Raw genomic sequence first — 12578 nt, 5'->3', positions numbered from 1 at the left:
AGTCTACATGAACACAGCTAGTAACTAATTACTCTGTGAATAAGACAGCTGTCACTATGTCAAAATTTATCAGTCAATCAAATATTTTCTCACCATTTGTTGGATAATCGCGACGAATATTGAAATTATCTCTGCTGGAACATCTTTACAACCATCATGTATAAAGTAATCGCTGCTCGAACGGCCAGTCTATCAAAAAACGCGCTTTCTAGGTAAGTTTCCGTTTAATAAGTGACGAAATAGAACTTCATCTTCGCATGATATTTGCATTCTTAAAGTATGTTTCATTTCAGGTCCCTGCCAGCGTTTTCAACATGCAGTGCAAATTTCCAAGTGGACCCAACAAGCCGTAAAGAGGCTCCGAGAATTGATAATGACAAAGCTTTGCTTAAACCCAGTGAGACCATCAACCAGGCTGCTATGGAAGGAAAAATTACCGTGCCTAAAAAGGTAAGTTAATCCTGATGCCTCTGACTACTTTTAAATGGAGACTAGCCTAGCCAGCTTTAAATATTTACATCCATGCTTTGCTATTGTTTAACCAGTTGTATCCCAAGATATCAGAAATTCTATTGCCTGATTTCTTGTTATTATTTTGGTCTGTAAGTATTATTTATTTAATTTTGAAGGAGCCCCTAGATAGGCCAGCATCCCAGAAATCACTTTGCTTTTTAATTATTTACTTTCATTACATTGTAGTTGTACTAATTCTTTTCATTATATAATTTCCAGGTGGACCTGACCCCTATCACGGGTGTGCCCGAGGAGCACGTGAAGACCAGGAGGGTCCGCATATACAAGCCGCCCAAGAACGCCATGCAGAGCGGCACCAGCAACATCCAGCACTGGGAGATGGAGTTCGACACCCGCCAACGCTGGGAGAACCCTCTCATGGGCTGGACCTCCACCGGGGACCCTCTGTCCAACATGAAGATCCACTTCTCCTCCCCCGAGGACGCCATCCAGCACTGCGAGAAGAACGGCTGGTCCTGGTACCTCGACACTCCAAAGATAGAGAAAGTTGTCAGGCCCAAGAACTACGGAGTCAACTTTGCCTGGAACCGCCGCACCAGGGTCTCCACCAAGTGAATATGTTAGTACCACTCAATTGTTGAATTATTTTAAATACTTACCAGCTTAGATTTTAAATAGAAAATTTATTTCAGTAATAAATTATGGCATATTGACTTTGAGTTTCAAATGAAAGACGAGACATTCTATATTTTCGTTTAATCATAGTTTTCAACATGGTTAATTAATATTTTGTACCTCGGAAGAAAAACATATTTCGCAGGTCTCACTTAAAAGTTTTTATTTACATATCATACACTCGGAACTTATGTTACATGAGAAGATATCCATTCAACACTTGCTTAAATATTGCAATTTCACTAACTAGTTTTACATGTACAAAGTAGGTACATCATAATAAGTTAGAGTTAAAATTTGTTTTCTAACAACCTTTTTAAGTTATAAAACATTTTCTTTATAGTATTTACATAGCCGTAAATAAAATATGTATTAAGAAATACATAACAATCGCATTCAGAAAAATCCCAAACATGTTAGGTGTAAAATTTTGAAATTCAGTGTCTCTCATTGAAGTAGTAAAGCATAGTGTAAAAATTTTCTTAAAGCAGAGTGGTACAAAGGTTTACAAAAGGTATTACGGGGTCTCAAACTCTACATACATTGGAAACAGGCCTCGAAAATGACTACAGTTAAAATAATTGTAATACAATATTGGGATTGGTCAAGATTCCAGTAAAATTGACTTAATTACAAGTTTTTTTTGTATTCAATAAAAGATCTACTTAATTAAAATTAATTGGTCCATAAATTAAATAATTTAATTCAAAGTAAGGCAAAATGGAACAACATGTAATCTCTCTCGAATAATGTATCTCTACGTCGTCTGTTACTATGGCACTAACACCTATTCCATGCATCACAAACTTCTGCAAAAAACTAAAAAACCTGTTTAATTATTGCCCCTCAAAATAACATAATTAAATTATCTTTGGTTCCGATGAGGTTCGATAATTCATATCTTGCTTACCTCCATAACAATTAATTCCTTTTATTAGTAACATTTATTAGTTCGAGATAAGTATTTAAATTTTCGAAGGACGTTAATTACCTACAATACGACTTTTGCTGAGTCTTGTAACTTTTAACACGTTCAAATACTACAATCCTCTTATGTAAGGAGATGCAAAACCAACGATAAGTTATTCGAGAGACAATAGTTTTAAGTAGGACGATGAGGTCATAATTATCAAGGATCAATAAATTAGAATACTATTGTAATAGAGGTATTTAATGCACTTTGTGCGGCAACGTATTCATAACAACATTACACAACTAATAACAAAATATATTCTAATTACGTTGGACGGGTCTAAATTTGCGACCACTTAATTTTTTTTGTAAAGAAGCCTCGGTAACTGTCATACGAAATTAATTAAGTACTGTATACGCAACGAAATAAAATATTAGGTAGGCAGGCTGCTTCAAACACACCTAAACGAGCGACTGACCTAATAATTCATAATTTAACGCGTACCTAGTTGCATAAGTATAACGTATCATAATCATGATGGGGATGCAACGGTTCCTTGTTAGTAGATCGAGAGCCAATAATTGTAGGTTTATAGTAAACGATCGAACAGTGAAAAGCGACTTGTATGGCGCGGGACTACAAATTTACGTTTACTCACCATGCTACTAATGTTACGGTATATATATATATATATATATACACTCGCGAGCAACCAAATCGACTCAAGCCTTCACGGCGCACATATACATTGATTTTCCTAAAACGATAAATGGTAAATATAAAAGTGATATGTCATTCGAAAGCTGAAGAATTAGGCTTTCAATTAAGATCAATACCATAAAAAAAAACTAAGCGCAGATTTAATGACGCATTTTAATTGCCCGTCAGTGTTAATTACCTCATTAGGAATCCACGCCTTGCGCTACCTGATCCCGCTATAAAACCTTTCCACATCCGGTGTACCTTATCAGTCGCTTGTTGCAAGTTGACCGGTACACATCTCGTTGCATTGTATTCCTTGTTTTCGCAAACCCATGGATACCACACCAGAAGAAGCTGCTCAAGTTGTTGCCTTGCTGCAACAAGGGTTAAGTCAGCGAGCAGTCGCTGCCCAGCTCCACTTGAGCCAGTCTGCTGTATCCCGAGTATACAGACGGTTCCAAGAGACTGGTGCCTTCAATAGAAGACCAAGAACGGGCCGCCACCGCTGCACTTCAGAGAGAGACGACCGCTTCATTGTCTCAACCTCGCTGCGCAATCGACACCTTACGGGCGTTGATGTGCAGCAAGAACTGAGACGTGTACGACAAGTGGCTGTCAGCGAGTGGACAGTGAGAAGACGCTTGAAGGAAGCCAACTTGACACCAAAAAGACCTGCATCAGGCCCCAAATTGACTGCAGGCCACCGACAAGCGCGTCTTCAGTTTGCTCGAGAGCATCTCGATTGGAGCATTGCGCAATGGCGGTCGGTCCTGTTTACTGATGAGTGCAGAGTGTGTCTGCATGGCAGTGACAGGAGAGGCCGGGTCTACCGGCGTCCGGGGGAACGATTTGCCCAATGTTGTTTCGCTGAAACAGTAGCATATGGCGGCGGTTCCTGCATGATGTGGGCTGGTATTTCTCTAGAGGGAAAAACCGCACTTGTTTTCGTGCCTGGAGGCGGCCGAGGAGGCGGGTTAACAGCTGATCGGTACATCACCGACATTCTACTCGGTCATGTTGTGCCCTATGCAGAATTTGTCGGTGAAGACTTCGTGCTAATGCACGACAATGCCCGCTGCCACACGGCACGAGTCAGTCGGCAGTTTCTGAGAGAGAAGGAATTGCGCACGATGGACTGGCCTGCGCTCAGTCCTGACCTGAATCCCATCGAACACTTATGGGACGAGCTCAAAAGAAGAGTTCGGGCCAGGAATCCAGTCCCTGCAAGCGTGGACGAGCTGAAGACAGCTTTATTAGAGGAGTGGGACGGCATTCCTCAGGAAACTGTCAAAAAGTTGATAAGGTCTATGAGAAACAGGCTGCAGGCTGTAATTAGGGCAAGAGGGGGCAATACAAAGTATTGATTTAAATAAATAAATTTTTATCTTAACATTTTTTGTTTAATTTGTATAATACGATACCCATACCCTTTTTTCCTAAATTCCCGTTTTTCCTACAATTGCGTTCAGACATCATTTATTTCAAAAATGATGAATGGATTTCAATAATAATGATATCAAATTAAAGCTGACATCTTAAGCTTTTAAATGACATATCATTTTTATTATTTCTATTCATAATTTTACTTGTATTAATGTATGTTTGCGCCGTCAAGGCTTGAGTCGATTTGGTTGCTCGCGAGTGTATTTGTTTTGGACAATATAGGTACGGTCATGTGCAGAGAAACCTGACCCCTGTCTCATAGTAACAATGCTTCTGAGAGGGGTCAGATTTATCTGCCTTATACTGTGTAGTGTGTACTAATTATACAAGTCAGTCGCCGCCTTAGCAATCGATTTACGATTGCAATGAGAAGATTTTTCATTAGCCGATTTATTTTCAACTTTAAAAGGTAAAATCCAAACATGTTTTGAAGAAATGTATGAAAGTATGCCTATAGATATTATGATTTATCTCATAAGGTGCCGTATACTGTCATTGTACTGTTTATGTTATTTTTTTAAATATATTTTATCGAAACAAAAATTACGGTAGCATATTTAGGTAAGATTTTATTTTTAGTATAGAAAAATCTACGTCAATAAGTAAGAATTAAGTATCTAATATTGATAAAGTCTGTTGGAACAAGCTCGTAGAAACATATTTGGGGCCAAAAAGCCGTTACAGAGTCTAGCTTTCATCTATTAATACTATTGTCTTTTTAAGAAAATTTCAATTATATTTAATATTTCTACGACTATCGGATCCCCGAATTACAAAAGAAGTATTTCAGTGCTTCGCTATGGCTTTGACTGCAAAATTCTCTGAAAATATCTACATACTTTTTCTATTTAATTCTGTAAATTTATTGAACGTTTTAAATTTGATTTTTTTAATAGGTACTTCTTGCCAACATTTAATTGAATAAAAGCCATCTTTGTGTAATAACCATTGTTGCGTTCAAAGAGTGAATATAATGAAATTTCGCAAGTTTAAAAGGAAGGTGTTTAAATTGTTTATATGTATTCTATAAGTGGAGGTTCAGTAGGTAAGGCAACTGTATAATAAGGGTCATTCCAAACCACCTATCAGTTTCTCATAGAGTAAAAAGGATTTGTATGTAACATAACATAACGCCCATGCTTGTTCCGTACGGATAGGAAGAGCCCTGCAATTTTCATCGGCGACTTTCATGTACTTGGGTACTTTATACGTTAACAAGACTAGTTTGTAATCACAATCCTGATTACGTCGAGAAACTGACGGTGTAGTAATAATAATCAGGAACTCCCTATTCGTCTGTCTACTACATAATAATTGATAGGTACTGTGACTCTTCCTCAGTCATACTCGACTACAAACGTTAACTAAGTATGTACATTTTCGTATTTACAACCACTTTCGAGATTTCGGTCTCCAAATACTTACCTAATGTAAAATAATATTTTGCGCTTTTGATTGTGGCGCGATGCGTAAGCTATTTAAAATAATGTCTCCGCTGCACGGCATCCTCTATCTACGTAGATAAATCCATATAATGCACGTCCCACCAATCATATTGTCGTATTTAGCGACATTTTGATATTTACATTCGGACGTGTCCTGCCATGCAGCGTCATGAACAAAAAGTTAAAATTATGGTCACAGAAACATAGCTAACAAACCAAATTTTGTATTGGGTATTAATATACTTAGGGCCTGTTTCACAATGTCTGGATAGTGGCTACCCTGTGCGATAAAAGACAGCCTGCCACTCTCTGTAATTATGTTTTAGATAGTGACAGGTAGCCAGTATGCAGACATTGTGAAACAGGTCCTTAGTCTTTTGTCTATCTCTGACTTCTGAGAGCTATGTGTCTGACCATAAGCGCCCAAACATTTCCGTTTGCGTAAATTGCGCAGTGGCCGTCAATTATTTCAACTTGCCACTAGATGTCTATCAACTTAAAGTCGGGTAAAGTATAAAATCTCGCTTATATCCCTATTTGCGCGTATCTAATAAGCATAATACTTAGACTGATCCTAAAATTATCCACGGTGTCACAATTTTCACAACTCTACCATGAACATTATTTAATGCACGTAGGTATTTTTAACCCCCGACGGAAAAAGAGGGGTGTACCTATATGAGTCACAGAGGAGTGGGACTAACTTTCATTCTCAACTTAAAAAAAAGGATTTGAAACAAATGAATATGTACCTATAAATAAGTATTTTAGAAAAAAATACAACCCAAACAAATAAAAGATTTAAATAATCTGACGTGTGTGTGCGCGCGGTTGCAAACCAGAGACTTTACTTTTAATTGGTAAAAAATATAACTGTTGGGAAGTATCTGGTTTTCTGTTAGCCGATATTAAATTCAATATCCTAGCTACTACTGAAGAGTCATTTTAAATGTTTTTTTTTTATTATTATTTCATTTTAATTACAATAACTTTTAGATGTGAACTCTCAAATTACTATAGAGGCTTTTCACATTCAACTAAATCAGGCTAAAACTATCCGTTACTAAACCGCGATTAGCAAAAAATCTTTAAACAATAATCAATAAACCGACCTACCGAATCCTTACGCCGAATGGCTAAACAGATTCGATCATTGCGACTAACCGTTAAATATCACGTGGGTTTCGAACACAGAACACAGTTCGTCCGTCCAATTATTGGCGACGAGGTTACACACTAGGCTCGGGGTCGCGAGCGTCGTCGGGCGAGCATCAGCTGGGTTGCTCGTCGCTCTCGCGGTGCACGAGCACGCGAACCACGGTGGGGGGCGCGGGGGGCGCGGGGCCGGCGTCCGGGGACGCCTCAGTCACCAGTATGCTCACCGCGCTGCTGGCGTGCGGAGAGGGCGTGCGCGCGCGCGCTGGCGACGTGGCACGCCGGGCCGAGCTCCGCCGAGACGTTATACGAAGGGAACCTGATAAAGCAAATGAGTTACAGAGATGTCTGGATTGATACAGAGAATAATATTAAGGGTTTTACAACAAACACGGACAGTTGGACAGGATTTTCAAATAGGCACATTGGTGCCACATTAATAGCACCGGGGTAAATGCAAGGATGGGTACGCAGCAACTTGACAATTAAGGCTGCTTCAGGGAATAGATGAAAGCAAGTACAACGACTACCATGCCAGGGTCTATCTAACTACTCAATACTCACAAATGTTAAATAGATTACAACAAGCTCGCATGCAAACATACTCCATTGAGAAGAAAAATCTGAAACCAACTACAAATTTTGTTCGATGCATCAATCTGAACGCCAATTCGGTTAAAGAAGACACAGAAATAGATAAAAGGAAGGTAAGATAGGAAGAAAATTTACTCGTACATTCCATATATGAAGTGGAAGTTCCGATTCTACCGAGAAAATGTTCCCCCAAACATGAAGAGGCTTGGTATCTAATAGAAGGAAGACACAAAAAGCAAATATTACATATGAACCTGCTCGTTTCGGGACGCCATCTTCGTCCACCGCGTCCTGGTGTCGCAGGAACAAAGGCAAACCGTACGCCGAGCGCCGCCGGGCCGGCGCCGACGCCGTCTCGGCCGGGGCCGCAACCTGGCAGGAAGACTTAAGTTCACGTCAATTTGGAATTTGTGAGAAAACGTGAGATTTACGTGCAGTGTCGAGATATATCCTCCTCGGTCCTTTGTCTTCCTTATGAATAGGTACAGCCTCCCATCAATAAAGATAAACCTATAGGTATATTTTTTACTGGCCCTCAAAAGCTGGTAGATCATACTTTTCAGTCTATGCTACACGCATGATTCAATCTCCAACAGTAGGTAAAAATATAGTGATAAAAACTGCCCAAGACGGAGAAGGATATCTTGGCATTGCTATTTATAGTCTTAATTGTGATCAGTACTGCCTCGTGACATTACATGTGAATGTGACTTGTGGACTTGTGGTGTTGTAACAGTCTACGAAGATTCGTACCACAGCAAACGAAGACGCCTCACAGTTGCAAGACGACATCAAAAAGTTTCTAATGTGATGTGGAAGGTGTTTACCTGTTCATTGTTGGCTCCCGGCAGCAGTAAGAGAGGCAAGTTAAGCCAGGCCCCTCCGAGCTCGCTCAAGTCTGACGCGTCGGAGGCCCGTGATGACTTCCTGCTGGAACAGTGGGACGCCCTCCGGACATGAAGCAAGGCGCTCAGGCGACCACCCCACCCGCCTCCTGGAGACCACTTTGTGCTTTCCTCTTCGTTCGACGGAGTATGGTTTTTACGCCTGGAAACGCGAAATTATTCAAGTTAGTATTTAGATAAACTTCCGAATGTGCGCTAAGCAAGATTGTAGGTGCATTGACTTAATCCTTACTTAATATAATCCCTAAAACTCCGTTGAATAGTTCTTGCGGCTTTGTCCTCTCTCTTCCATATTCTTGTTGATGATACAATCTCCAACTCTTTCCTCGTCGGAAACTGCTTCTTAAACTTAATGTCCATCTGTTCCTGAAGTTGCCTGAACGTCTCCGTCTCTTCCACATGCCCCAACACGTGTTTGACCAACGCATGGAGGATGTCCAAACAGTGGATCTTGAAGCCTTTGGCGATGGGCAAGTTAAAGCTCACCAGAGCAACAGTGTTGGGCTTCGATATACCTAAAGGAGGATCTAGCGAGGCGATGAAATCTGACAGTTGAGCAAAACTAATGAATTGGGTTGCATGAGGATCATATCTGAAAAGAAACAGAACAGTTATAGCCATGTATTAATCATCTTACACCTTAGCAACAAATATACGAATACTACTTACTTAGACCATCTAATATAGAACATTTCTAAATCATCTTCTACTATTCCAATTTCTTCTTCTTGATGCGCTTGGTTGAAGTTTTCAAGAATGATGGCTATGTACATGTTGATTACGATCATGTAACTTATGATGATAAACGATGTAAAGTAAGTTATAGCTAAAAGGGGGCTTCCGCAGTTCCCGTTGTGGTGGCCAGGGTCACCCTGTTCACAGTCGGGAGGTTGGATCATCAACGATTCTAGCACGTCGTTCCAACCAGCTGAAGTCATAAGACTGAAACGATAAAGGATCTTTAGAGATCATACATCCATTGGATACATTTGAGCAGCAGCAATAATTATGATTTTGTAACTCACCGAAAAAGCAGCTGCATACTTCTTCCAAATGTTTGAAAGTTGACAATATCATCCAAGGCACCCTGCTCTTTAACGTTACCGAAAATTGACATTCCAATTATAGCATAAATGAAGGTTATTAAGGCGAGTAGCGCACCGATGTTGAAGAGCGCTGGCAGGGAGACGACCAGCGCAAATAGCAGTTTCCTAATGCCTTTAGCGGCCTGGAAACAAAATGTAGTATAGTTAAAAATGATAAATAATATAAAACCATATTCTTTAAATCTTGCTTATAAATGCACACATGATATACTCACTTTAATCAGTCTTAAAATTCTCCCTATTCGAAAGACGCGGACTACTCGCAGCAGCGTGGGTGAGATGGGCAAATCTATCATAATGTCCTCCATGAGGATGCCCAGTATTGAAGCCAGCACTAACAGGAAGTCGAAAACGTTCCATGGCACCGTAAAGTAATGGTACCGTAGACCGACAATTTTAACTATGGCCTCTGAAAAACAAAATAATGGATTAATTTACGAAAGTTACAAAACACTTGTTTTACATAAATGTTATTGAGGAAAGAAAAAGTAGACTTACCTAGACCGAATACTGTTGTAAAGAAAGCATTACTAACTTCTAATATAAAGAAAACAGAATGTGGTTGATCATAGTGTTCGATCCCCATCGTCAACATATTCAGAAAGATGAGTACGAAAATAGCTATCTCGAAACGTCGAGAATTCGAGAGGTCATAAAACATGGCAAGAAACTGGTTCCTTGGCCTTTTTATGACCTTTTGGGGCTTTTTTCTTCCTAATTTCTTCATGGCTGTGTAGTAATGTTTCTGACTTTCTGTTAGAAACATCTCTAGTACCCCTCCTTCGTACTGAAACAAATTCAAAAGTTATATAGAGGAAATTCTGGACTAATTAATTTACATTATATTGAATAAAGTGTAATCAGTACCTTCTTCTTGAGCATATTAAAGTTGTCAATAATTACTCCTATGAACAAGTTGAGTGTGAAGAACGATCCACAAACAATAAATATGACAAAATAAATATAAGCGTAAAGATTAGCCTCCCTCGCCGGCTGTAGATCGACCCCTCTCGCATCCACCGCATCCGCCATCACTTCCATCCACCCTTCAAACGTTGCTACTTGAAACAATGCTAAATATGCTATACCGACATGATCAAACGATATTTTAGAATTGATCCATGTAAAGTTATTGTAGTAACATTCCCATTTATCGTTCACTATCTGTAATAAAGTAGATAGCATATTAGTATCACGTATTGAGGATAGCAGCAGATGATTTTGGATTACAATACTCACTTCTAATGGTAACAACTCTCCATCGGCATCCACGCATTTATAGAACTTTCCACCAAAAAACTGCACACCCATTATGGAAAATATGAGCCAGAAGACTAAACAAACTAATAATACGTTGAAGATACTTGGTATGGCGTACATGAGCGCATTTACCACGATCCTCATGCCTTGCCACCGGGATATCGCCCTTAGTGGCCTTAACGCCCTAAGCGTTCTCAGCGACCTTAGCACTTTAAGGTTTTCATTTTCTTCTATTAGCAAGCTAAATACTGATACCTGCAAAGAAATGATTGACATAAGATTGATGACCAAGTTATTCATAAATATTTCAGGCGTAGAGATACTTACAAAAACTATAGTAAAATCTAGCAACGTCCAGAAACTCGTAAAATATCTGAAGAAACCCAATGCTATCCATTTGAGAAACATTTCTATGACGAAGATCATGCAGAAGCCGAAGTTGGTCCAATAGAGGATTTTCTTCAGCGGTAGATTCTTCTCTAAGTGAATGTCCTCAAAGCAGAGGGTAATACTGGAAGCGAATATGAGTACCAAGACGAACCACTCAAACGCTGGAGTATCCACGTATCGTAATATGAACGTACGGACACACATCCAGCGCTGACCCATTTTAGTAGCTATAAGAGTATCCCAGCAAGAGCAACTGAAATAGACACAATTTTATGAGGATAAAGATAATAATATATTAAATCGTTAAACATATTTTTCGGTGAAGTAAATACATATATTTATATAGAAACATTTTTTTAAAGGAAAAAAAAAATACAATAAATTAAGAAAGTTATAAAAATGATGATTAAAGTATTATTTAAAGACTTACGCATCGTAACACTGACGAGGGTAACAATCTTGGGGCACTTTTGATTCTTTCTGCTTGCCGAAGCCAGGGAAACTACAATTTGGGTCAGCATATTCGCCTTTGGAGTTTTTTCTTCCCCCAACTGTAATTTCATCTACATATGATACTAGTGTTTGCCATGGATGTTTCATCTCTGTATCATCAGGCCTAGTTACTGAATTCTTACATAATGTATTTGGAGGTTCATGCTGTCTCCTGATCTTCTCTGGGGTGGTTCTTGTTGAAAAATGTGCCATTTCGTAGTGTTCTGTGTCGTCTTGAATGAAATGAAAGCAATGATTAGATAGTCACGCCTAGGGTAGTGAGAGGGGAAATACGTTAGCCCTTAAAGCGTGTCTAATAGAGGCAGCTCTTGATATCTAGATGATATTATAGTGGAGAGTGGAGGCAAATACTGCTATGCCTACGTCTGAATAGGAGGATATAAGATGACTAATGATTGATGATTATGATGATGATGATTAGTGTACCTACATGTTTCATTCATTTATAATTACCTCGTGAATCAGAAGGTTGTGTATGGTATCCCGATGACATCTGATTTAATAGCCTCGGCGTGGGACCTTGTTCTGTTACAGCTTCATCTAAGTTTTCCTTAGAGTCCTCCCTTATACTAGTTATCTTATGTTCTATAGCTAAATCCCGAACGTCTTTTAAAGTTTCTTGACTACCATGTACATTGTTGCCAGACTGAAAGATATGTGGATACGCGAAGTCTGAACCTACTGATACAGGTCTTTTTAAAGCTTCTTGATAACTATGACTATAAATATTATCATGTGGAAATAAAACTGTCTCTTGTAGTGGCGATGAATATCGATTTTCGCTAGCAATAGACGCTTTCTGGTCCTTAATGTTTTGATGATGTGCCATGTATTCATTAACTAGCTCTTCTAATTTAGATTTCTTTTCAGTCTCTTTACTTTTCGATATGAGGAATCCCTTTTTTCTTACAATTGAACGTATTCTGTCGAAACTTTTTGCTAGCTTGGAGTCTTCTCCTACTTCCTAAAATAAACAAAATTTAATTGAATTAACATAAAATAT

General features: G+C 39.1%; 2 protein-coding genes across 6 annotated transcripts in view; one reads left to right on the top strand and one right to left on the bottom strand.

Moving 5' to 3' along the window:
- The first annotated feature begins 51 nt into the window (after positions 1-51).
- LOC119690625 (NADH dehydrogenase [ubiquinone] iron-sulfur protein 4, mitochondrial) lies at positions 52-1187 on the top strand. The gene is made up of 3 exons (XM_038106332.2): positions 52-212; positions 294-450; positions 733-1187. The coding sequence occupies exons 1-3, from the start codon at positions 157-159 to the stop codon at positions 1087-1089; spliced, it is 570 nt and encodes a 189-aa protein (XP_037962260.2). The 5' UTR covers positions 52-156; the 3' UTR covers positions 1090-1187.
- A 3259-nt stretch (positions 1188-4446) lies between these two features.
- The window catches only part of LOC119690624 (sodium channel protein 60E-like), a 146350-nt gene continuing 138218 nt past the window's right edge, over positions 4447-12578 (bottom strand). The window contains exons 19-32 of one of the 5 annotated variants that reach the window (XM_048627965.1): positions 12029-12539; positions 11698-11787; positions 11493-11613; positions 11000-11315; positions 10652-10927; positions 10280-10576; positions 9911-10199; positions 9628-9821; positions 9332-9534; positions 8976-9248; positions 8539-8898; positions 8229-8448; positions 7656-7785; positions 4447-7126 (exon numbers count right to left, since the gene is read on the bottom strand). In XM_048627965.1, the coding sequence (XP_048483922.1) occupies positions 6924-7126; positions 7656-7785; positions 8229-8448; positions 8539-8898; positions 8976-9248; positions 9332-9534; positions 9628-9821; positions 9911-10199; positions 10280-10576; positions 10652-10927; positions 11000-11315; positions 11493-11613; positions 11698-11787; positions 12029-12539 (3483 nt within the window). In that variant the 3' untranslated portion in view covers positions 4447-6923. Of the gene's footprint in view, positions 7127-7655; positions 7786-8228; positions 8449-8538; positions 8899-8975; positions 9249-9331; positions 9535-9627; positions 9822-9910; positions 10200-10279; positions 10577-10651; positions 10928-10999; positions 11316-11492; positions 11788-12028; positions 12540-12578 lie in introns of all 5 variants that reach the window. The other 4 variants (XM_048627963.1, XM_048627964.1, XM_048627967.1 and 1 more) reach the window with 4 other exon arrangements.

This window comes from Plutella xylostella, chromosome 19, assembly GCF_932276165.1.
Source record: "Plutella xylostella chromosome 19, ilPluXylo3.1, whole genome shotgun sequence".
Classification (NCBI taxonomy): domain Eukaryota; kingdom Metazoa; phylum Arthropoda; class Insecta; order Lepidoptera; family Plutellidae; genus Plutella; species Plutella xylostella.
The sequence above is the reverse complement of the archived record's forward strand: the minus strand, read 5'-3'. Positions and strand labels throughout refer to the sequence as shown.